The sequence below is a fragment of the Astatotilapia calliptera genome, chromosome 14 (genome assembly GCF_964374335.1).
Source record: "Astatotilapia calliptera chromosome 14, fAstCal68.1, whole genome shotgun sequence".
NCBI classification, from domain to species: Eukaryota; Metazoa; Chordata; class Actinopteri; order Cichliformes; family Cichlidae; genus Astatotilapia; species Astatotilapia calliptera.
The window spans coordinates 19810321-19836608 of NC_137435.1; the positions used below are offsets into that span (position 1 = coordinate 19810321).

Consider the following 26288-nt stretch of genomic DNA (forward strand, 5'->3'; position numbering starts at 1 on the left):
AAACTTTAAAGCCTCGCGTGCACGAAGCGTGTTTGCTTTGTGCACTTTAATAAAAGGATGCGCGTGATTCCAGCACCGTGGACAGCGAGACACTGCTGCAGTGGTTCTCAACATGAGGCATGACCTTGAACAGATTTTCACCAAAATTAAATCAGCCCCGGTATCTACCGTCACAAAAATTTAACACAAACTCAAAAACTGTGGATGCCAGAGTGCTAACAAAGAGACAGACAAACACATAGATCCAATTACATACTCCCTCCTTCAGGCGAGAGAATAAAAAACAAAAACTCGACTGTCACTCCCCCTCAGCCTCCTGGTAGATGCACATATAGCCTAAATTTGAAAATCGTAGCTGATCATCAGAAAAGTTGATTTTTCTGATTTTGACCTTGAGGACAAGGTCGCTAAAATTCGAACTCGTCCAACATTTTTACTCTTCTCGAGTTCTGGGTAGTGGTTGCACAGCTGGAGCCTATCCCAGCAGCACACCGGGTCAGGTCTCCAGTCCCCTGTAGGACTAAGTGAAGAACATACAACATGAATGTAGGTCTGTGTAAAGTTAGTTTGGGCTATAAAGAAGTAAACGCTGTTTGCATTTCTTTCTAAAACTTGTTAACATATCTAACCTTTAGTGCTTTTCGTAGATTCACTGTGATCTGTACATTTTAATGCACTTATAATAGCAGAAGATGGAGTTTGGACAAAATAATCCCTGTTAAAATAGTTCTGGTTTTTCAAAATAAAAGAAGATAGTTTTAAGAGGTCACCACAGTGATGAGTGTCACATGTTTTATTTGACAGGACGTCCTTCCTGACCCCAAAAGCATTTGTGTCACCTCCGCGGACCTTTTGTTTCTTTAATACGAACAATACCTTTGATTGGTTGGGTCCACCTGAGTCTGGGTCACGTCACCCATGACTAATAGTGAGTCGGACGCCCCAGATCTGGACCTCGAACTGGCTTCTTCTTTTATAACCCCGATGCTAATCCAAAAATCTGCAGAGAAACTAAAACAGAACGCTCATTCCTTTGATTTTATTCACTTATTTTAATCGACACATTAAAACAAATAGCGTTGTTAGATAAACATACATATCACAATTTTAATTACAAAACAATTTTGACAAAACTTGAAAAAATAAAACTGTTATATTTACATGCGACAGTCTGATGACAGGATAATTTTTGCTTTCACAAAGAAAGAAAAAAGTGAACTTCATGAATGAATAAACAAGGGCACACTGATGGAGTAATTATAATTTGTGGGTTTTGATAAAGTTGGTGGACTTTAGAATGCCTCTTGGCCTAAATATTTTCTCGTTATGCCGACAAGTCACAAATATTGAATCTCAATATTTAATATTTTTGACCTCATAAGATCTGGGGACAGTCGCATTTGGAAATCAAAGCCATACAGGTGATCAGAGCTACTACGAATGCTTTAAAAATAAAATAAAATCATCAGGTCATTAATATGACTTGGCTGCTAAGGCGTGTCACAATTCATTAAAGCACACAGCAACATGATGAACAAATGATGTCATACAAGCACAATTTCAATAACATTACAGTCGTATTCATAACAGGTTCACGAGTAAAAGCTTGTTTGTTAGAAAGAACTTCAATTACCAACAACAAAGCTGCCCTAAAAAAGCAAATTTAACATTCAAAAGAAAATTAATTAAAAACAAAAACAATAACTCAAACTTTTGTCTTCTCCCAAATAGTGTTTTTGTTTTTTGCTGTGCGCTGTGATTGTTACTGGGGCTGGAAGGCCTGCTTTTCACGGCTTGAACATAAACCTATTCAAGCATGCACACTGTGAGGAAACTGCACGTGAAGAAAGGAGGAAAAAAAAAAATTGCTAAAAAAAATGCCCTCCCACCCTCTAACAACATGTCTTAACACAATCATGTCAGCGACAGGAAAACTCAGTGAACACTGTGTCACCTTAAACTCGTCTTTTATAGCACAAATAAATTACAAAGATATACAACAAATCAAACACTGATTATACACAAAGGCAAAACATCAAAAATATCAAAAGCAAAAAACTAAATCACATCAATTATATTTCCATGCCATAGAAGAGCTATAATGCTGTGAGCTGAGCTGGAAGGAGAGGCCGTGTGAGGCTGTGTAAATAACGGTCTGCTGTATTCACAGCTCTCAGACCAGTTTGTTCCCGCCCACCTCGGGGTTTTCTCTGCTTTCTGTCGCGCTCATCTGCGACTTTAAAACTAAATGCAGGATGGCAAAGATCTACAAAAGCCCTTCAAAGTAAAAGCATCTCTGGTGGTCTTGGCTGAGCTGAGGTCACTGAGGTGAGGTGTAGGGATGTGCTGATACTTCCTGCCTGTCTGAAAGCTCCTACTGCAGACGCACATGCCACGGCGCACTGTTGAAATATTAATTGCTATTCTAATTATTGAGTTTACTCAACTAATCTACATCATTTAGGTTTTCCTTTCACTTCACAGGGTTCAAGTTTAAAGCGCAGCTGCCCGCTCATGGACAGTGATGCCATCAGTGGAGATTTCGCCTCGTTCCTCTGAGGTTTACCGACGCAAAGATCCCGCCGCGTGAAGGGCACGAGCTGTGTTAAGCATCAGGGTTAAATGTAAAAGGACAAAACAGACACACGTTGTTGCCTCCCAGTTGTCATTATTCTTTCGTTAAGCAAAGATTTGCATTTGCTTGATTTTCTTTATTCAACAAGCAGACATTACTTTTGTTCCTTTTTTTTTTGCTGCCAATCACCGGCAGCATTGCGAGTGTTGGAAAGAGGCAAAGAACTGGTGTGAGCCCTGAGGTAGCAGGCGGTTTTTAGCTGAGGAGATTTGGTGGGAAAGGCATTCACCTCTGACGTCACCCCCACCGAAGAAATAAAACTCACAGCAGCATAACGTGTATATATCCTATGTATAGAGATATATGTCTATATATGAATAAGAGATTATTGTTCCAAAGTAAAGAGAGATATTTTATATTTATGTTTCTGTTTCCGCTGGCTGCATACATGGACGTTTGAGGGGCTCAGTGCATTGTCACTCATCGCGAGCTACATTTTAGGATCGATTGAGCTGAAACGCCGTGTGACAATAAGGCGTTTGGTGTCTCACAAGGCCTCGATTTGTTTATATGAAGCACTGAAATATGGGAGAAAAACTGCAGCTGATTGGTAGATGGGTCTGAGGTGAGGCTGTTTGATTACACTTGGAGTACTTGTACCTGTAATGTAAGGGAGGTGCAGATCTCTCTGTCTTTACAGCTATGAGTATTTAAACGCTTGCAGTACAGACAGTACAGAACCTCAGCCACGGCGTGTTAATGTACAGTAACGTGTGCCCCTCTGAATCCTTCACCTTCCTCCCCCTCCTCTCTACATCTCCTTTTCTTTCTTGGCCTCCCGGGTGCTGCTCTTTAAGAAGTCGCTCCTGAGCAGGCGGCAGAAGAGGACGATGTTCATGGCCGTCATGATGGCCATGCCCACGCTGCCCAGCGTGTAGGCCAGGAGGGGCACCTTGTCCCTGTTGAGCACCAGCCACCGGGTCATCCAGGCCAGCGTGTTGATACGGAACACCACGTACGTGCCCAGGTTGATCATGCTGTTGACGCGGTACAGCGTGCTCGCGGCCATGTTGGCCATGCGCAGGATCTGCCTGATGTGGAGGAACACTGAGTTTATCTCCACCAGCAAGGCAACCACGGCGAAGCCCACGTAGCGGCACGACACCACAGCGAGGCCGAAGCAGGTGATCACCTACAGAAGAAGACAAGGAGAGAAAACGGCACAGAGGAACATTACAGCAGGTGAAAAAACAAAAACAGTATTATCCACTACTACTAGTTCTACCATAACTACCACTAGGATTATAAATATTACTCTCTTCTCGTCTGTGAGTGCATCACTTTTTCATTGTGATGCACTCACCAGCAGATTCATTAGATACTCATCTGCTCTTTAATGCAAACATCTAATCAGCAAATCACGCGGTAGCAACTTAATGCATTTAGACACAATCAAGTGAGGTTCAACGCGAGACTCAGAATGAGCACGAAAATGGGTCTCAGTGAGTTTGAATGTGGCATGGTTGCTGGTGTGAGACGGTCTGGTCTGACTGCTTCAGAAACTGCTGATCTGCTGGGAGTTTCCCACATGACCATCTCCCGGGCTGAAAAAGAGCAAATTCGCAGTGCAGTTCTCTGTGTGTGGTGTCGATCCCACAGGTCAGAGGAGAATGACAGGCTGTCCTGAGCTGATCGGAAGGCAACAGTAACCAGATATACACTTTTTATGCTGGTGTAATGCTGTGGAGAATATTTTTTGTTGTTGGTGCACTTCAAAAACTAGCCAGTGTTCACACATCACACCCATTTTTGCAGGAGATCCTTTAACCAGGGTCTCCTGACTCTCCCACATGTTGATATTAAAACCAGAGGCCATCGTGCTTTTGAGGTTGTGGCACCCTTATTTTGGAACAGCCTTCCTGATGACTCTGTTATTTGTTTTAAATGACTCCTGAAAACACATTTTTATAGGTTAGCTTTCCTTTAATCTTTTATTTGCATGTATGGAAGTGCCAGTGAGTGTAGAGAGCATATACATATCTTAAAAGCTTTTACGCTCGTCATCATTGAATAAGTTTACAAGATAATGTTTAACCAGACACTATGTGCTTAATGGAGTTTGATAACTGATATGATAAAAGAAAAAAAAAAATCATAGCACTGTAACTTAATCTAAAAACATGGCAGTGAGATTTGAAGCAGTCGCTTTCTCTTATCTTCTCAGCCTATCAGGAGGAGGCGGATGTGTGAACATCTGAACTTCTGCCCTGAAAACGCACCGCCACTTATGTCAGGATTTTACTTAACGACCACGTGAAGCTCCGCCACTCCCACACAGTGCTTATGAAAGTCTGTGATGTAACTGACACGGACGCGCCACAAGGTGGCAGCATCATCATTCAAACAACTCAAACCCTGGAGGAGTCATACTGCAAAAATTATGGGATGTTGTGAAAGAAAGAAAACAAAAAGCTGCTGTGCAACATTTTCCCAGCAGTCTCAGGTATAAAATCTGGATGACAGGAGAGCGTCTATACTCCGTTCGGCCAACTCTCCACAGGAGCCGCGCACATTCATCAGGCTTCATTCACACTCAGTCACTGCACCGCTTAAACTGGCTTGTTTATGCATTAGGAGTGGAAGCTGGAAATAAAGGTGGACTTAAGGAAAAGCAGAAAACAGCTGCTACAGGTCACGGGGTGCTGTGATGTGTGAAGTGACAAAATGACCCTTTCAAACAGGGCTGGCTCTGTTGGAGAAACATGTTGTGTTTCATGTGATGACTGTAATGTAGCAAAATGTCATGTGACGCGTTCCTGTAGATTAGGCAACAAGCCATGTGAGGGTCACACCATCCCCAGAGTTGCACATGTTACAATATAGCGGATCCATTAGTGCCAAGAGGTAAAGTTCGACGTCTTCTTCTTTGCTGGATGTGTTTCATTTCCTCCTAAACTCCTAAAAGCAAGTGCACACTGTGACCGCAGCACAGAGGAGTTACCTCACTAAATTTCATTTTAACTGTAAAAGACTATTTTTGAATTCCACCTCACTCACAACAAAACACACACTCAGAGCACAAATCACACCATTTACCTGCCTTTAGCTCATAATGACAGTAATAACTAGGAACTGCATTTGGCAACCAACCTATGCCTCATAATTTGAAAGGCATACAGCACCAAACATTCACACACAGGTGAGATCACACACCCAGCAGTGGCCCGGTCACCCTTCTCTGACATTCCTCTGTGGCAGCACAGGTGCTGACTCCAAACCCCTCAAAATAACAAGGTGACGTGTCATGTCATGACATTTTGTCACAGGTTGCCAACAACATATGAATGGATTAAGCAACTTAGTAATTAGTAACTTAGTAAGAACAAAAACCCTGTGTTACACTTAAGGACAGTGCGCTCCGTTTCCACCACTGAAAACCAAAAGGATGAATGAAAAGTCCAGACTGTTATCATTTAGACACACAACATGCACCAGAAAACACTCTCACGGGTACCAACAGAGGACCGGACACCTGCGAATCATCACACACACGCTCCAGTTAGCAAACCCACAATCTCACAGTGAATTCAAATCTAAGTGACAATTGTCAACTCAAAAACTGCAGCTTCTCTGGAGGCCACACGAGGTTGGTTACAAAAGCAAGTCAATCCCCATGCCCGACTTTAAAGGCTGCTACAAAAACCTGTTTGGCCTCCAAACAACTGAATGTGAGTGAAAGCCGTTGTTGCTTCCTTCACAAAACAGAGTTTCCATGAATAGCTACCACATCAAACTGAGAGCTCTGAATCAACTCCTCTGGTGCTTTGATGAGGGCACTCACTGCCTTCAGGTTAATTTACTACAGTAAGGACAGCACAGTGGAGGGTCTTTGACTGAAAAACACATCCAAGCTCTATCCCTGTTGCTAAGCGCATCAATAACCCTTAGTGCCCTTCTCTGTCATCTCCCAAGCACTCAAGAAGAAGAGCAGTCTGCTTAACCTGTGTAATCACCCACATATCCACACGCCCCCATAAGCAGCCAGACTACAGTTACAAAATCTAGCAGTGGTCTTTATAGAAGCTCATCTGAAGTCTAATCTGATGTGGGTGAATAAACCACGTCAGAACACGGGTCCTTATACAATCCGGTGATAAGGTGACACAGATGGATTTAGTCTTTGTTCATTGTGTCATAAAGGAAAAAAAACAACTACATTTACTACAACAACACCACCCGCCCCTCTCCATGGTTACTTAAAGAGAAAAATCACGTGTGTCCACTTTGGCAGTTCGCTCTTTTATTGGTGTTTGTTCATGTCCTTTCAGCCGTTAACCTAATCTTTATCTGAACGCTGATAGGAGAATGCCACGCAGGGCCAGAAAACATCTTCGGTAATACTTTTCAAGGCTGCTGAGAGTGTCGTTAAACGGTTAACGGTAATGGGTCGTTAAAAAAAGAAAAGAAAAAGAATGTAAGAAAAAAGGGATGTGCACAAAAGTCCTGCTAAAAAAAAAAAAAGATCTGAATTTATTTATTCCAATGATATAATGGAGTGTGAGCACAGTGCATGTGACGCAGGTGTGCAAACGCTCCACTTTCAGGAGTTTTAACATTGCTGTTTTGCAATAAACAGCTCTAAGAAAATCATTCTTATGGATTGGATTCCTCCAGCTCCCCTTGTGGCCGAGCAGCCACCAGATACCAGAAAGTAGCCAAAGCTGATCCTGGTGTCTCCCATCTGTTTGTCATTTCTAAGCAATGGTGGCCAACCCCGATTATCAGTTCTGTGGTCAGCACTCTGCACTTATAGAGGGACTCCCAGTAATCCCACTCCCCCCTACACCACCGGTCTCTGCGTCTGTTGTGATGGAATTAATTCAGGATTAACTGGATTTGCCACACTGAAGCACATCTTTCACACAGAGGAGCACAGGAACACCCACATATGACCCCCATCAGGTAACTGCACAACCCACAGCAAAATGGAATTTAAAAAACAAAACCCCATCATACCACATTTAGCTGTTAGAGTAAGATTTTTTTTTAAACACATTAACATGAAAATATACTGGTTGAAAAGCTTGTTTTATATATGGGAGTGGTTAAAAAGTTAAAGGAAGCTTATCTGAGGAAGATTTTGTGGCATGATTGAGTTTTTTATGTCAAGAATGAACTTTAAGTTTAATTCTTTGGAAAAACATGTTAATGCTTCATCTGCAGGAGATGATTGCAACATATAAAAGAAAAGAAAAAAAAATCTAAAAAGGCTTTAAATTTACCGTGGGGAGCCACTTCACTAAAATCACCAAGCTCAAACATAACCTTGAAAATTTTTAACTTGATTGAAAAATAGTCTCATACAACATGTCTATAATAAGTTAGTAATGAACCTATATTACACACACCTGTATGAAAACAAAGCAGCACGAGTGTTTGTTGCTGCATTCTTTTCCCTGTGGGCTCAATTAGACAGACAGGTGAGGGACCATCACCTCTGCCCTATTTCAGGGGGAAAACACTGGGCGCTGAGATAGTGAAGATGACAGAGGTTGTCACTAATCCCAAGTTTTCCCAAGCTTTAAAGGAAAGGGACCAACCCAAAAGTGGGGCAAAGTTCACGTGATAGATGTGCAAAGACTTATATTTGTGCTGAAAATCGGTCCGTGCAGGCTGAACTGACTAGAAGTACCAGAGCGGATAAACCTGATGAAAGAGGAAGTTATTTCTTCCTTTTTCAGAAATCTTCAATCAAACATTGTTGCAAAGAGAGGTAACACCTGTTAAAAAAAAAAAAGAAAAAAAAAAGGGACGAAAGTTAGTGAAAAGATTCCCGTGACAAACCAGTTCTTTCAGTACTTCGTACTCTGACTCAGTCGGAGAAGAATTTCAGGTTTCGGTGACGTGCCGTTTGCACAAACTGAACGCTGAATAATAACTAAAGAAGGCAGGGAGGTTATTAACAAGGGAGGTGCAACGCTGTGTTTGCAGTTTACGTGTGTGCACATGTGTGGGAGATATATCACAGACATGGGAGACTGAGGAGGTGCTTCATCAATCAAACAAACCCGTCTGAGTACAGCACAGTACAGCTGTGCAACACAGTGTGCCATATAATAATAATCCTGATAAACGGATGTAGGTGCATGTTTTATTATTGATTATTTACTGCTCTACACATATAATATATAAGCACATAAGATAGTCACAGCTCATAAAAAAAATCTGTTAATGGATAGGCCGAGTGTGTCTAAAGAAGAGGGCAGGAAATGCTTAGCTGATGGAGAGGAAACTACAAAGAAGCTCAATGCATAGGATGCTGGAAAGTTGTTAGTAGGTACAACAGCAGTGGAGCGATGGGGAGATGGGACCATAGCATGCTAACAATCATGTGCACAATCCAAAGTTTGAAGGTTCACGCAGGCCTGTCTACAAGAATGAGGCATGGGGCCCATAACTGTTATCATGAGACCTGTGTTAACTCTGCTCAGCTGACAGCAGCACAACATCTGGTGAGTAACTGCACAAATATTTGTTCGTGCATCTCCGTGATCAGTTTAAATTGTGTGTATGGCTTTCATTTGTAGCCGGGTATGTCTCATTTCAAATACAGGCTATGGAGCAGGGCTCAGTGATTGGTCAGTTTTGGTGAAGCTTGAGCTATTTTCACACGTGCACAGCAGCTCTATGGCGTCCCAGCCTTTTTGACTACTACTTATTTTCCCTTTGCTTCATAGCACAAAGTCTACTGTTCTTTGGATAGTATGCAAAGATAATAAGAGGTAATCCTGTAATAGGTAACTCCTGCACACATTACCCAGGTGGCACCCTTGCCTAAAAATCAGTAAATCACACACATTTCCAGGAGCGACAGCTGGGCTAAAGCAAGCGACCTCATCTTTGGACAACGTTTGGATTATCCCGACATCTCTGACGTTCCTGTGTGAAAACAGCTTTGGTCACTCGAGGTTTTCAGGCACTGGCTGTGCAGAGACAGGTAGTGGTTATTTCCAGTGGACTGCATGCCTCATCAATGACCTAACTTCTGTCCGCAGTGGCCAAGGATTTGAGAAGAGCGCTGATGATAGGATTTGCAGTTGTGCATGTTTTGGTCATCTTTAACCGTAAAATAAGACAGAAGAATCCTTAAAGTACCACAACACGGCTGTATCCATAATCCTCCATTAAAGACAGCGTAGGCTCAACAGACCGTTTTGTTAATAAAGAGAATATAAACCTTTTTGGATGCAAAGATAAACATAGCTTCCAGATCTGACCCACTGACACCTTTATCCTGTAACGCTGTAATCTTAATAACACACATGATAGAAAAGCTGGGACAATGTCTCACAAAGGATTCGTACTCGTATAAGATTTTTAGGGGATGCGCCTATAGTTTTAAGTTGTCTCGTTCTTGAGTTCTTGTGTTCACGCCGCCCACTGGACAGCCATCCGGTGGGTTACAGCAATACTCCAGCTGTCTTTCTTGGCTGTGGGGTAAAAAGACGATGAAGAGGAGCGTGCTTTAGGGTCAGTGCACCTTCAGTTTATCGTGACGGGTGTGCTACCTTACGAGCGTCCATCTGCGTTTCAAAACAACAGTGAAAATGCTCAAATGTGTCACACCTCAGCTGTTTGTCACCATCCTGCAATCTTTGTTATGTGCGTCACTACTGTGTTGCATTGTGTTATATTCATGTTCTTGTCCTGTTCACTGCTTGCAAAGTAAGATCATAAGATTTTAGTTGGTAAAATGCTTTAAAATCTTAACTAGCATGTTAGTTTGGAATATCAGATACAGACCATCACTGTGTTCACCTTAATGATAAATGATTGTTGCCTTTCTTAATGAGAGGTTGAGGCCAAAATTAGCTCTGAGGTTGGAAAGACATTTCTGCCACTCAAGAAACCCACAATTTGTCAAGTTAGAACTATAGTTAGCGCGTGCACTGGTGAAATCCCGATGACTACAGTAGGACAGGTGAGACTAACGACATGGAAATGAAATGGTTAACTGCATTTACTACAAAGGTTAAACATAAGGTTGTTCCTCCGCTGTGCTCTCACATGCTTTCACACCCACCCACACCCAATCACACGCAAGAACCTCTGGTGTTCCCACAGTAACTATCTTTTTTTTTTTTTTTTAATTATTATTAATTTTTTAAGCTTTCGTTTGAGGCTATGAGGTGTGGAACTAGTGGAGAACAAACACACAGTTGTTATGTGCCCCACCTCGCTTTTTCTGACGTGACCTGCAGCTTACCGACATCTACTCCTTCCTTTGTAAACCCACTGATAGATGAATGCCTCTACAAACAGCATTCCTGGTTGTTATGCCAACAAGAACAAGCGCCATTTCGCTTTTTCAAAGCCAGCCTCTTTGGGAAGCATGGCATGTGTGCTCTTTCCTGCTGTAGGCGGAAGCCACTGTAACAGAAAAGCCTCACTGACACTTAAGACTGATGCACCGTGATGGGCTTCACATTGTTCTGGCTGCTGTGCTCTCTATGGTTTTGTCTTAAAAACATTTTAAAATCCAAGAATCAATGATAATATTTTTCCCCCAACTTCTCAGGCACTACAGATGAATCGGTAACTAATTCTTGTAAGAGAAGCATGAGCAAATTTGCCAGTGTTTTTTGTTGTCACTTTACATTAGTAAGCACCAACTATGCAGGCACCCTATGCACCCTAGGTGTAGACTTCAAAGAAATATAACAGGAATGACTATTTGGCCGATGTGCTTCCAGCAATCTGTGACGTTGTCTGCAAGACAGTGTACAAAATAACAAAACTATGTGACCCGGACCCCAGCAGACTTGCAAGCACGTAAGGTATGATCGAGGCATGGAGCCGTACCAGCCTTTACACTCTGTCACTTAACAAGGTCTCCGTCGGATGTTGGGGAACAAGGACATTACCTCCATTTTAGTGACATGTCAGTGTAGGAGCTCAGAGAGTCACAGATTATACACAGGGGATGTTGCAGCAGTTTGAAAAAGCATTAGAAAAATGTCTCTCCACCTACACCAGCGCTGATGTGGAGGTTTTCGTCAGCTCTCCCACTGGTATAAATGGTGCAAAGCTGTGGGAATATCACCAATATGGCGTGCATGAAGGCATTCTTATCCCGAACTGTGAATTATGCAAAGTTACTCTAGTAAGCCCTAAGCAAAACATATGAAACAGGAAATGAGCAGTAAACAAGATAAACAGATAAAAACTAGCCACTATCTGGTGCTGGACCGGTAAAACGTGTGAGACCCGGTGGGATAAGATGCTACTGCAACAGGCATAACAAACAAAGTCAAATGCCTCTACAGCAGGCAAAAAGCTCTGTATAAACAAACAAATACAAAGTCCAAAGCATCTCTGTCATCCAAGACAAGAAGCTGCGGTCACTGAAATTGTTGTTTTATTTTCCTACTTTGTATTTGTTGCATCATGAGTATAAACTGTGCCTGTCTCAAAAACAACGGACAAGGAAGTTCTTCAGACATACCATGAGGGTGGAGAAAAAAGAAAAAACCTCAACAAAAACCAGATATTATACTACCAGTGTGGAGAATCTCATTGGTATGTAGCCATGTGAGTGGGTGGTACAAGCTGCGGAGAGTAGGTGGACGAGTGGGGACGGGGGAGATGTTTGGCAGTCACACAAGGATGGAGGGGTGGAGAACAAGGCAGAGTGTGTGATATATGATGTATGGCTCCAGAACAGAAATGTGTGGAGAACGAGCGCACATTTGCAGAAGCCCACTCAGGAAGTTAGAGGTTTTCTGCTCCATGTTGCTCATGGGAGCCTGAGGTTCATGTGGAGACCAGATGTCTGCCCTCCTGTCTGGATATACACACAATCTGGGGATTTGCGGGGTTCCCCCACCAAAGAAAAAAAAAATTGAGCAACATACACATGGATAAACCATATTTCATGGCCAAAATAAATATATGCCCACATTCCAGTCTCTGCCATCTCATTGGCCTACTTTACTCTCAGCGTGTTGTCTTTGTATTTCTCAGGCTGAAATACGACTACTAGCAAAGACAAAAACACGTCATATGCGCTTAAAAAACAGCTGATGTTAAACTTCCAGTGGCAGAGGAGGTAAAGGCTCAACAAATTTCTGCATGTGCAATCAGGAAATATTTAAGTTCTGCGGTGGAGTCAGGGTTCCTTAGAACGAATACTGGAAGGAGTAGCTGATAAAGCTACAAATGTGCAGGTTAATCAGGTTTCAGTGTCGAATGATGCAGAGGATATGCGGCAGGCAAGGCATTCCAGTAAACATGCGTCCCGACACCAGTAACAGCCAAATAAAATATGTTCAAGCCTCTAAATGTGGCATTCCCCACTGGGTATTTGAGACAGCTGAGCTCTCCTCCCACAAATATCTGTTTTCATTCCTGGTAAACTGACACAAGGTCCATTAATATCTGATGTTTGCACAACATGAAGCAAGAAGGACTGAGACTATCCCAGACTGAATTTGAAAACCTGGCTAAAAGGATTTTTGTGGAACACCGATAGAAATGAAATGGACACAGCAGAAGTTTTATCCAGGATTTGTCAACATCTAGAAGAACAAGAGCAACTATCTAGGTGTAGATTTGTCCAATTCTTTGGTTTATTTACTTCAACATAATCAGGACATTAGTCATTTTAACCAAAGATAAGGCTGATGCAGCTCTCTGACCTATATTTAGGAGTTTACTGAGTCAGTTTTACTCATGAAATCTATTGGAAAGGTGTGCTTTAAAGCAAAAGAACCCAACTGCACTTTGTTTACAGCACTATAATAACACAATAATAGTGTTGCAATAATTTAGAACTAGGTAACCATGTAAAACTATTTAATTACATATATCTTACTTTTACATATAAGCTAAAAGTAAGAAACAGCCTAGTATTAACAATGTTTTTAGCCAAGTAATGTATAGGGTTATCATAACAGATTAAACTGAATGTAAGAAACTAACAGTTTAATATATTTTCTGGTTATTACACAAAAGCTAATACAAATGTTTCCAGGTACTAAACTATGGCAGACATGTGCCCTAGTACTAATGACAACAACATAAAATATGTTAAAGCCAATAAACAAAGGACAATTTTTAGGATATAAGGTTGACTTAATTTCAGCATTACACATCGTCATCATTACATCATTATACTAAAAATATTTAGTTCCAAATAGTGCTCAGAAAGTACCTCTTTTGTTTGCGAGTCATTATATTACAATACTACTATTGCCAACTGGTTTTACCTCATAGGTATTGTTACATTAGAATCTACATTATTACCCCTAGTTAGTTTAACATTACCCAGCAGGGTTATTACTTGGTTTTACCTTGTAATTAAATGGTAAAAGCTATTACATAGTTATGTCTTAATCTAATTGTTTCCCCCCAAATTACTGAGTTGTTTTGAACCCGTTTTAGAAGTAATGTGACAGATGATTAATAGCTCCATATTTCACTGTATGTGTGATCTGGGCTTTTTATTGCAATATTGGAAATAACAGAGCAGCTGAGAAGTTAATGGCTTCCTCATTAACAATCCTATAATTCTGCATTTGTGTTTAAAACACCAACTTGAGCATTCGAAGTATTACATGGGACTAATGAGAGCATACATGATGAGGAGGAAAAATAGTAGAATCATCATCAGCAATACTATACTTAGATTTGGGTTTTTAAAGGGCTACAGCAGTCAGGAAGCAGTCAGTTAACCTGTGAAGCCCTGATCTGCTTCAGAGAAGTGTCTGCTATGGTACGGCTCACTGAAGATAACTCAATTTTGCCTAATGAGAGAGGGATGACAGACATTTATGAAAGAAAACATGCCGCAAAACATAAAATCCCCTGTGAAGGAGCTGTGAGTTTATCTGTGCTTCTACTGTGTATCATCATTAAAACCTCAAACGAGAACATTCAATATATACTGTTACTCACATGCTTTCAGGCTTCATGGAAAAAAAAAAAAAGTCTGTCCTACTGCGTCTGGCTGGCGTCCTTCTGCTTTTTAATTATGTGCTCACAGTTTCCGAGAGTCATGAATAAATATGGCTGAAACATACTCATCGTAGGGGTGGGTGTTTTCTTTAGGCGATCACTTTGGTACAGTTTAGCTCAAACAAAGGGAAAAAAATTGACATTATTTAACTATGCCCTACTCTAGAAAGCTCTGCACAATATTTTTATCACACATTAAATATACCATTGTAGGTACATATCTTTGACCTTTAGAAGAAGCCACCCGACTCCTGTCAGAGTGATCAGGCCTTCCTGTTTTGCAAAGGAAGCTTGAGTTTACGGCAGACAGGATCTCATCAGGCCCGAGTGAGTGTGGCAGGGCCCACATTTTTCTGAGACCGAAATAAGAAGCTGTATTCTGCATAGCAGTCAATAAGGAGGAGGGGGAAAAAAAACTTTCCATGGAGAGTTTGACTTATTATTTCTCCTGGACCGCGAGAACAGATCAGCAAAACTGCACTGAAGTTAGTGTGCACTTCACATTTACAAGACCTAGCAACAGGTGTGACCACAACTGACATTCAAAATGTATTTTTACACGCGTTTCCACCTGTAAAGTCAACAATATTTAGTCAGAGGGTTTGTTTTGAGCATTTTATTTTATGGCCTACATTAATCAGCAGTCAACATATAAGGATAAACTTTTTTAAACACATGTTCAAAACTTTTCTCTAAAGACACACCCTCCCATATTTTCCAATAACTTGTGGACAATATGGGAGGGTGTGTCTTCCAGTCACACAATTGCTCTACATGCAGCATGGCATATGCACATTTTAGTTTGCATGTGTCACTGCTCAGGCAAAGCCAGATTGTACACTAGGTCTGCAGCAATGGGGAGATGAAATGCAGGGGGAATATGAATCAGCTGGCTGCCCATATGAGCTGAAGATTAACTAGAGAGCAGCCTTCTGTTCTAGGACTGCATGGCCAGCTGGTCTTACTGGGTTCAGGTCTTAGCACACTGGGAAAACTCCTTGGACTTCAGGTGACTGGTATGTGAACACCTGACACAGTAACCTTCTGTATACCATATGCATTTGAAAGAAACAAGGAAAAGAGCAACAAAAGTAGAAAAGAAATGAGTCAAGATGATGTCAATATAGCGAAAGAGTTGAGGGAGGATTGCTTAACGCTGAAATGAAGCGGAGGACGTCACAGAAAAGGATGAATGGTACAATCGGGAAACGAAGGGTGTAAAGAGATTTAGTTTGCTGAGAAGCACAGAGAGCTGTGTGAATGGCCTCCCACGCTCTAATGACAATCCGAAGCCAGCTGGCCTGGCCAAAGCACCCATTCACTAAACCTCCAGGAAGTGAAAGAGGAAAAGACGAGACTTTCAGGAAAAAAGGGAAAACAAATATCTCCTCCCAGTTAGTCCTTTGTCACCTACAGACAAGTGATGCTGGAGCCGTTTCTCACAAATAATCCAAAACATTTGAGAATTTCTAGCAAAGCTCATTTCTAGCTCCATCTTGACACTGTTTTACTCCACAAGAGTATCTTTGCATAATAATCCATCTTTACCTTACACCTGCCCTCTCTATATGACAGCCTTCTTCCGATTGGCTGCCCTTCGGAAACAGCAGCTTTGAACTGCAGGTTGGTGAGGTGGTAAGGACAGTGATGTCTGAGTTGAATAAGAACTAAAAACCAATTTTGCCAAAGTTTTATTAGCAAAATAATGCTGGAAAATAATACTTTTAGTGTTACCCGGCACCTATAAAGCCAGACAAAGACGCACACTGAGAATCCCCAGAAAAATCAATCAATAGCAGCCCTCCATTCCAATATTTCCAATGTTTGTTATCTTAGTTGTATGCAGTGAAGTTCTCTTAAAACTATGTCCACAAACACATTTAGTGAACAGTTTCTGATACCTAAACACCAAATAATGTATTATTTTGCCCCAAATCCTGTTCCAGCAAAACTATTGGATATGAGCACAGCCATAAAGATGGTGTTGCTGGGAACTTTTCTTTTTTAATGCTGTGCAGACTGAGATTGACCAGTGGTTTCTTGTAAACCTTCCAAAGTTTAATTAACTGCAAATTTGCTAGATGCAAGTATTTCTCCAAGTGCAAGTGTTTGCATCATTACTAATAATTCAAAGAACACACATGGTTTGACATTGGCAAGTTAGAAGAAAAAGAGATTAATAAAGTCTTTTTTTTGCATGTTAATCTAGAGCTTTTGAAATTTTAGGAAACACACACACACACACACACACACAATTGCACTCTAGCCACTGAGTACAAACAGAATTGCTCCTGCCGGGTCAAGTGCTCAGTGACCACTTTGATAATGACAGTGTCCTTCCAGCAACCCACAAAGAAAATCTCAAATATTTGTTGTATTTTTTGCTTATGCACACTTTCTGTAATTGATCGGACATTCTGGTGCCATTTCAGGGAAAACTTTTGAATCCATCAACTCCTCTGAGCAGGCTTTTGTTGTGGCATCATGTAAAATAACTAATAATTCACAACTAAAGAAGTTTTCTTAAATTTAAAATGAGGGATTGGATTAACTACCGAAGATGGAGAAGAAAAGTTCGACTGAAACGTGAGGTGGAAAATACAATAACAACGCGAACACTACTGACCAGCCGTCAGCTACAGTATCAAGTGATGGGATTGGTTGAAACGGGGCCTTAACATGGCTGTCAAGCTGTGTGGCAGAACAAAGGAAGCGCACTAACAAAGGGGACCATATTTATCTTCATGTGCTCTCAGTGTCGCCTCACACCGGAGACTGTTTTTCCTTTGCTCAGCTTCACTCTCAAAAACCCACCAAAACCAGCATGCTGGCCTGGATGCATGTCGGGCGTTGTCCTAAAACAACACTTGATTCAGGCGGATTCATTGCTCTTTGGCGATTGGTTAAAGGAAAAACAAAAAACCCAAATCCTCACAGAAGAGTGGAGACAATACCAGATCGATGATGCATGTCAGATATCAGAGAAATGACGTGTATAAGGAATTTCCATATACTATCTTGGAATCATTTGCATTAAAAAAAAAAAACATAACGGATGAGCCAAAAACATTCCTGTATCTTTCTAGCGATAGCATTTATTTATAGCATTTCCGAAATACAAAGAGTTGTTTTTTTAACACATACTTTACATCTACAAATATGCAACTGGAAGATCAGCGTGATAATTTCCGGTGACCTGCTTTTTAAAGTCTGCAGAAAAATACTTCCACACAGTTTATTAACACCCAAACAGAGGCTTAAATTGTGACTGCTGCACAGTACAAATCTGCTCCAGCCCTGGCAGCAACCTGCACCTGATAAAAATTTCAACAAAGCTCTTGCCAGTAATACACTTACACTAACAAGAGAAAGAGCTTGGCAACAGAAAGCAATACACAACACCTGCATGGTCCTGGATGTAGGTCATGCAGTCAGAAGCGTGGAGAGAAAATAATCAGTGCTCCTTTCCCTCTTTAGAGCAAAGCCGGAGGAAGGGTCAGATCCTCTGACCTCCACTTCCCCTCAGGAAAATATGCCAGCATGCTAGGGGTCAACATGCCACTAAGATGCCCCGCTTTCACAGGAATGTGATAGAAACAAATGAGTGGTTGAACAGTGAGTGTGAGGGGGGAAGTCAGGAGGACTTCAAAGTTCACAAAAAAGCAGGTTGAAGTGAAGTGGAGGGAGGCTGTCGCACTGGTATGATCATCCCTTTAGTCCTCGCTCTATGTTACTTGACAAGAAAGACCGGTATTTTGTCTTTCTCGCAGGTGCACCAGTACTCTGAGCTGAGATCACTCTGGAAGAGGCCTCTCTTATAATGTGAAACAGCTTTAGCCAAGATACAGTGGGGCAAAAAAGTATTTAGTCAGCCACCGATTGTGCAAGTTCCCCCACTTAAAATGATGACAGAGGTCAGTAATTTGCACCAGAGGTACACTTCAACTGTGAGAGACAGAATGTGAAAAGAAATCCATGAATTCACATGATAGGATTTGTAAAGAATTTATTCGTAAATTAGGGTGGAAAATAAGTATTTGGTCACCTCAAACAAGGAAAATCTCTGGCTCTCACAGACCTGTAACGTCTTCTGTAAGAAGCTTTTCTGTCCCCCACTCGTTACCTGTATGAATGGCACCTGTTTGAACCCATCATCTGTATAAAAGACACCTGTCCACAGCCTCAAACAGTCAGACTCCAAACTCCGCCATGGCCAAGACCAAAGAGCTTTCGAAAGACACCAGGAAAAGTATTGTAGACCTGCACCAGACTGGGAAGAGTGAATCTACAATAGGCAAGCAGCTTGGTGTGAAAAAATCAACTGTGGGAGCAATCATCAGAAAATGGAAGACATACAAGACCACTGATAATCTCCCTCGATCTGGGGCTCCACGCAAGATCTCATCCCGTGGGGTCAAAATGATCATGAGAACGGTGAGCAAAGATCCCAGAACCACACGGGGGGACCTGGTGAATGACCTGCAGAGAGCTGGGACCAAAGTAACAAAGGTCACCATCAGTAACACACTACAACGGCAGGGAATCAAATCCCGCAGTGCCAGACGTGTTCCGCTGCTGAAGCCAGTGCATGTCCAGGCCCGTCTGAAGTTTGCCAGAGAGCACATGGATGATACAGCAGAGGATTGGGAGAATGTCATGTGGTCAGATGAAACCAAAGTAGAACTTTTTGGTATAAAGTCAACTCGTCGTGTTTGGAGGAAGAAGAATACTGAGTTGCATCCCAAGAACACCATACCTACTGTGAAGCATGGGGGTGGAAACATCATGCTATGGGGCTGTTTTTCTGCCAAGGGGACAGGGTGACTGATCCGTGTTAAGGACAGAATGAATGGGGCCATGTATCGTGAGATTTTGAGCCAAAACCTCCTTCCATCAGTGAGAACTTTGAAGATGAAACGAGGCTGGGTCTTCCAACATGACAATGATCCAAAACACACCGCCCGGGCAACAAAGGAGTGGCTCCGTAAGAAGCATTTGAAAGTCCTGGAGTGGCCTAGCCAGTCTCCAGACCTCAACCCCATAGAAAATCTGTGGCGGGAGTTGAAAGTCCGTGTTGCTCGGCAACAGCCCCAAAACATCACTGCTCTCGAGAAGATCTGCATGGAGGAATGGGCCAAAATACCAGCTACTGTGTGTGCAAACCTGGTAAAGACCTATAGTAAACGTTTGACCTCTGTTATTGCCAACAAAGGTTATGTTACAAAGTATTGAGTTGTTTTTTTGTTATTGACCAAATACTTATTTTCCACCCTGATTTACGAATAAATTCTTTACAAATCCTACCATGTGGATTCATGGATTTTTTTTTTTCACATTCTGTCTCTCACAGTTGAAGTGTACCTCTGGTGCAAATTACTGACCTCTGTCATCATTTTAAGTGGGGGAACTTGCACAATCGGTGGCTGACTAAATACTTTTTTGCCCCACTGTATGACATCATTTGTCTTTTATTTTTGAACACGTACCACGATGTGATGAAAGAGCAGCTCCCAGGACTGGCTCAGCTTCTGGCTCCTCAACATGTCAAAGAAGTCATAGATGAAGTAACCTGTGGACACAGAGAGCATTTCGTTAATCACTCGATCAATCAAGCCAAACGCACCAGATTCCTCTGACGACATCAGACTCGAGCTCATCCAAGCGTGTCTGCTTCCGTGACGGCAGCGAAGGCAACCAAGATGCCTCTTAGAGAGAGCCTATTCATATCCTCCACTGCTATGCGCCCCTGGCTGCTATTAGCCGTATCCATGGTGATGGCTTTTTAAAATGCTGAAAACATAATGAAGGCTTGAGGATGGGGACGGATGGGGTGCGAGGGGCATTCATCGAGGCTGGATTTAACTCCATTATGTTGGAAATTTGACACCAGGACCCTTCTGTCAAGCTTGGGTTCCACTCGCCATAAACAAATTAGAGCCCACCACAGATTAAATAATCCATGCAGACTGACATCAAGCTTTTAATTTACGCGTTGCTATTATCTGATCACCAGTGTAGTCTTTTAGACACCAGCTTTTTCAGCTTCAAAGGTTATTTTCAGTCAAAGTCATGACATGCCAACCGGAACACATGACTTGCTGTGTTTTCATAATGATTCATTCAGTATTGTCTGACACACAGGTGTGAAAAAGAGGAGTGACAAAAAAAAAAGAAGAACAAAAACAAAAAAGGAGGGTGTGTGTGTTTTTTTTTTAAATGATGGGCACATCTCCAGTGTAAAGCTGACACAGAACAATCACCAAAGCTCAGAGAGGCAGAGAAGATGAGTTTCTACTGGATTCTTCCAAATGAGCTTGATTGTCATGCTTACATTAGAGGAGGGGAATTGCTTACTTAAGCAGGGGCAGTCAAACGGTGTGATTTTAGGGCCGATACGTGACTTCAGTGACTTTGTTGAAAGACTTTCATAAGTACGAATCTGAAAACTGCTGTTCACAAACGCTGTCGATCTAATCTGACTGAGCTGGAGCTGTTTTGCAAAGAAGAATGGGCAAAGCTGGTAGAGACATACCCTAAAAGACTGGCAGCTGTAATTGCAGCAAAAGGTGGTTCTACAAAGGATTGACTCAGGGGGCTGAATATTTACGCACACCCCACTTTTCAGTTATTTGTTTGTAAAAAAAAATGTTTGGAATCATGTCTGATTTCCGTTCCACTTCTCACGTGTACACCACTTTGTATTGGTCTTTCACGTGGAATTCCAATAAAATTGATTCATGTTTGTGACTGTACTGTGACAAAATGTGGGAAAGTTCAAGGGGGCTGAATACTTTTGCAAGCCACTGTAAATCAGTACAAATGTTGCAGAAGGACCAGAGCTGTCCTGTAAGGAAACCCACCAACATTGAACACTTGAAGTTGTTATAGGCACGGGAATGAGCCGGAGTACTTGAACGGCAAGTATAAAAGATTGACGCAACAATTTCTCCATCTGAAACTCAAATTTTTGGTCATTCTCTCAAAATGCCAACTTACTGACTTCTGAGAAATTAACCCGACATTTGGAGTTATTAACTCAAAGTTACAACTTCGCTCTGTTTTGGGAAAATGTTTTGTTTTTTTTCCAGTGGCAGAAAAACACCTTCATAGATGGGTGAAGCCTTAAACCTACATCCTCTTAACTCCTAACGAGAGAGCTGCATACAGATTTGGGATCATACAGAGGTTTATGGGAAAACTCCACAATATCCTGACCTCTATAAACATTTTCCTGAGCAGTTTATGGGCTCAGGTCAGACCGAATAAAACATCAAGTCCATTTTATAACTTGTGCTCATTTTAAGTGTCTGAGCAGAGGATCATCCAGGCTCATTGGCTAATAACTCGCAAGTGGTTAGCCAGGGAGGATGCAGCACTTACAGTCAGTAAGACCCGCCCCTTATTAGTCATGGTTTCAAAACACCAACATGGCTAACAGAACTTCATGAATGGGTGAAGTCATAGAAGCTACGGCCATCTTTTATACTGTACTTACGCACATGTGCTCACAAACTTTCAAACAACAGGGAATAACAGCATTTTTTAAGTAAAAGTATACACAAAAAATCTCCCAATTTAAACTAGGTTTGACAGGCAGTTGGAAGGAGATGCACAACAGTACTTAAAAAGTAAAATAAAATATATATGGCATGAATCTTATTATGCTTATCACTGTATAATGAGAAAGCAGGATATTGTGTTAAATTTTTTATCTCAGAGACAGCTTTATGTACTGGACAAAAGTGGGGAACCACTGCTGTCATGTTACTGTGAGGTCTGCAGCGTGGTAACACAGCGAGGAACAGCGCACAAATCTGCTGCCCTAAAGTCTCTGAAAACCTGCTGAGGGCCCAGAATCACTCCACATTTCTGCCTTTCTGTGGTATCTGATGTGGACAGCTTGCACACATCAAGTGACTTTCTTTGCACAGTTGCCGTCTTGGTCAAGTCACATGACTGTAACAGGGGTTACACCCAGTGCTTGGGACCGATGATAATGGCCCTCATTGATCTTCAGATCCCAACACTGCTCCTCGTTTTCGTCCCCTCCAAAGCAGCGTTTCCTGAAGGAATGTCAAATATCCCGGGAATCCTCTGTTAGCCCTCGCTGGCCCGGCACAGATCCAATAAATGTGCAGAGTTAAGAGAGCTCACGTGCCAAAGGCTGCTCCAGAATACTCAAAGCATTAATGAGGAAAAAGTAAAAACAGAGCAAAGTTGCTATTTTAAGAAATCGGGGTAGCAAGAGCACCTTGGTTTGAAAGATCTTAATGAAATCAGGGAAAATCGAATTTTTGCAAGTTTCTAATCTGGTTTAGAGAGCTGATGGTAAAATTCAACGTAGCCCACTTGATACACAGTATGTGAACTTCAGCCGAGCTTAATTGATTCAGTCAAACGCAGTTTTAGGTTTAAACACATCCTGGTAGCTGCTACGATGATATTGATTAATTTAACGGTAAAAAAGAAAGCAGGTTAAACCTGTGGTTTAGCTTATTCACTATTTCAAGGCTCTAGGGTGTAAAAATGCTCATTTTAATGTCCACACCATTCTGATTTGGTCCGGTGTGATTCAGATTATCTGATAATATAAACTTTATTTATCTCAAAAACTGAGAAATATCTCAAGTTTACAAATTAACCTAAATAAAGTTGAAAGTATATGTGCAGCAGGTAAACAAACATTACAGAGGAATCCCTCACATGGGGGATAAAAGTGAGAAAAATAAAAATAAAAAGTAAATTTTTTATAAACTCAATAATTGCTGTTGAATATATTTACGAATATATTTTTTTCAGATAAAGTAAAGTGGACTTGCCCTTTTTGAGCAATCTTTGAGTCAAACCATGCACGTTCCACCATGTAAAAGTTGACTTTAAACCTTTTTAATCATTTGCTAACAGAACTGTAGCAATACAAACAATACTATTTGTTTCAGTCACATTTCCAGCATGGACTCTTTACCCTCCTCACCGGTTACCCAGTTCTCACCTATGACCCTCAAAATTCGTGTTTTTTTTGTTTTTTGTTTTTAAAAAAAAGGTGGCTCACGATCTAACAAATCTGTTAGATGACTCAGGTGAATTAACCAGCGTAACAAACAGCAGGGCCGCACAGTGGCTCATCAGCCAGTGTAGGTTTGAAGCTGTCCCAAAGACCTGCTTGTCGGGTTATCTGGTGATTCTGAAGTGGCTGCTGGAGTGGCGGTAAATGGTTATCTGCTTCTCAGTCTGTTAAGAAAAACGGTGACTGGGTGTGCCAGCGAGAGACACGTGTGCAGAGGGTAAAAGTAATAAATCAGCCATGGATGAAGGTTACATGTCTGAACCTATGGGTGATAGTGCTATATAAAAAAAAGGGGGTAAAAAGGTAAACCTGCACAGCTCGTGCAGCAGCTGCACCTGTTACTGGACCTCTGGGGCAACATGTAACATATGTGTGGCATTACAGTTATTTTGTTTGAAGCTCTGAAGAAGTTTGACTTACTCATAACCACAAGCATAAAAAAAAAAATCAGTAGTGGTTTAATTCTGTAGCAAAACAACAGCTGTTTCCTAAGATGGAGATATGGCCAAACTGGAAATTTTTAAAACTCAAGTGGTTCAAACTGATGTCTCCAGAGGTTGAACATGCACATTCTGACACTCCTACCCACATCTGCTGCACTAAGGGAACAATGAAATAAAAAAAATGCATATAAAGTACATAAAAGAACTGAATTAAATAGATAAAAATCAAGAAAACAAATATCTAAATAATAAAAAATGAAAATGTAACTAAAATATCAAATCATGATTAGTTTTATTTAAAAGAAATAAAGAACAGTAAGCTAAGCTCTGTTAAATCACTTTTTTTTTTCATTTGTTGAGATGAAATTCAGTTAAAAAGGGGCCCAATTGGTTAATCTAATATAGATAACTGCCAAGCTATGGCTCGGATTTGCCCGTTAAAATAAAAGGTTTTACATAAACGACGTAAGCCCTTTAGTCTGGAGCTACTTTGGCGCCATCCAGGAATTAGATTTCACACTTCCCCTCAGGATGGTTGCACTCAGTAAAACCGTACACATAGCGTCACAACTACGAGATAACTAAGTAGGAGACTACTCACCGATTGAGAAAGACACCAAGGCGTGAGAAAACACGGAATGAGTCTCTATGAGATCCTCGGCCATCTGCGGGTGCAGGAAAAAGCTGGAAAAACGGATTGACAGCGGTTCAGATAAAGCTTTTCCAAATGCCTGGGTCAGTAAGTGCGCTTCTTTTAACACATGGGGTCATAGGGATAAGCAGAATAAACCATAAGCTATGTAAACAGTGACTAAAGAAGTCAAACAGCATTAAAAATAAAATCAAATACAGCCGTGTTTAAAACCACATTATGGACCCATCCCTGCGCATCCATCTATGCGCACAACCAAACCAAAACCCAACATTTTCCTTTCCTCCAAGCAGATCTACACTGAATTAAAAACTTCTTAACGTCTTACCAAAGCACTGCCCACGTCGCGGTGATCATACTGTGCACACACGACGTGGAGATGTTTCTCCATTTCCAAACGTTCCTGCAGGCAGACTCGGGTGCGGGGAGTTTTCCGACCCCGCTGTTCACGAACTTGAAAAATCCCACAGAACCCCCGATCGTCAAAATCACTGACCCCAACTCCATCGCGAAAAGGTTTGGTCCACGAGGTGAAGACTTCAAAAGCCACAAGTGCCTCCCCCCTTAGTCTCCACAAAGTGAGCACTGATATATATAGACGCGACGGTGGTGGTTGTGGCTGTGCTGCTGGCGACCGTGGCCCAGACAAACACACGACAGCGGGCTTACTTGTTTGCGACGACCCAGACAGTCACGTTAACACACTGGAGAGCCCCCGATCAGCTCAGGTCACCAGGCGCTCCGTTAGGGTCGTGAAACGCACGGCTTGGCGCTTATTGTCCACAGAGAGAAGGCGTGGACGCGTCTGGTGAATGATTTCCCGCTGACATGCACTGAACGTGGAGTGATTTCTCTCTTTTTTCTTTCTTCTCCCTCTGCCTATAATAATCCCGTAAAGAACAGGTCCGCGATCACAGGAAGAACCGGTAGGTGTGAATGGAAGCTATCGGAGTGATGCCCTGTTTCCAGTTGTGAAACCACCCTGTTGTAAAACCTCATCCGTGCTTGTGTAACTTTTTGACATCAACACACCAAACAGCAGCTTCTCCCCGCCCTACTATGAAGGGGCGCGGCCAAGCGCGTTTTCACGTGTTGTGTTGAGTTCACGTGCTGTCCGAAAAGCCTCACATAACTTCTCTCGTAACATTTACGGGGTTCATAACGACTATAAACATTATAGGTATGTGTACTTTAGACTTTGCTGCTCTGAGAGGCTCTGCGGGACAGTGTTTCAGTGAATACAACACTGCCTATTTTACGCACTGTTATACTCTCATTTACAATTTATAACTTTATAAAAATAAAGAAATATCTTCTTTATTTGGCTGTTTCCTTTGATGGTTGCCACAGTCAATCATTTGCCTCCATCCTACCCTATCATCATGCACGTTCTCCTTCACTACATCCATGAACTTGCTCCTGTCCATTTTTGACATCCTTTGGTCCACCATTCCTCCAATGCGCATGTCCAACCCATCTCAGTCTTGGGTCTCTACCTTTGTCTCCAAACTGCTCCACCTGAGCTGTCCCTCTGGA

The 26288-nt window shown here is 41.8% G+C and overlaps 1 protein-coding gene across 1 annotated transcript; it reads right to left on the minus strand.

The window, feature by feature from the left end:
• Window positions 1-2733: 2733 nt before the first annotated feature.
• Window positions 2734-25763, minus strand: tlcd2 (TLC domain containing 2). The gene is made up of 4 exons (XM_026192550.2): window positions 25081-25763; window positions 24702-24784; window positions 20077-20159; window positions 2734-3767 (listed from the first exon to the last, which is right to left on the minus strand). The coding sequence occupies exons 1-4, from the start codon at window positions 25257-25259 to the stop codon at window positions 3387-3389; spliced, it is 726 nt and encodes a 241-aa protein (XP_026048335.1). The 5' UTR covers window positions 25260-25763; the 3' UTR covers window positions 2734-3386.
• Window positions 25764-26288: the final 525 nt, after the last annotated feature.

Coding starts and splice junctions, on each gene's coding strand:
- tlcd2 (XM_026192550.2), bottom strand. CDS start 25,259: ATGGAGTTGGGGTCAGTGATTTTGACGATCGGGGGTTCTGTGGGATTT. Junction 20,160..24,701: donor CTTGGTGTCTTTCTCAATCG/GTGAGTAGTCTC, acceptor CTGTGTCCACAG/GTTACTTCATCTATGACTTC. Junction 3,768..20,076: donor TGCTCTTTCATCACATCGTG/GTACGTGTTCAA, acceptor CTTCTTCTGTAG/GTGATCACCTGCTTCGGCCT.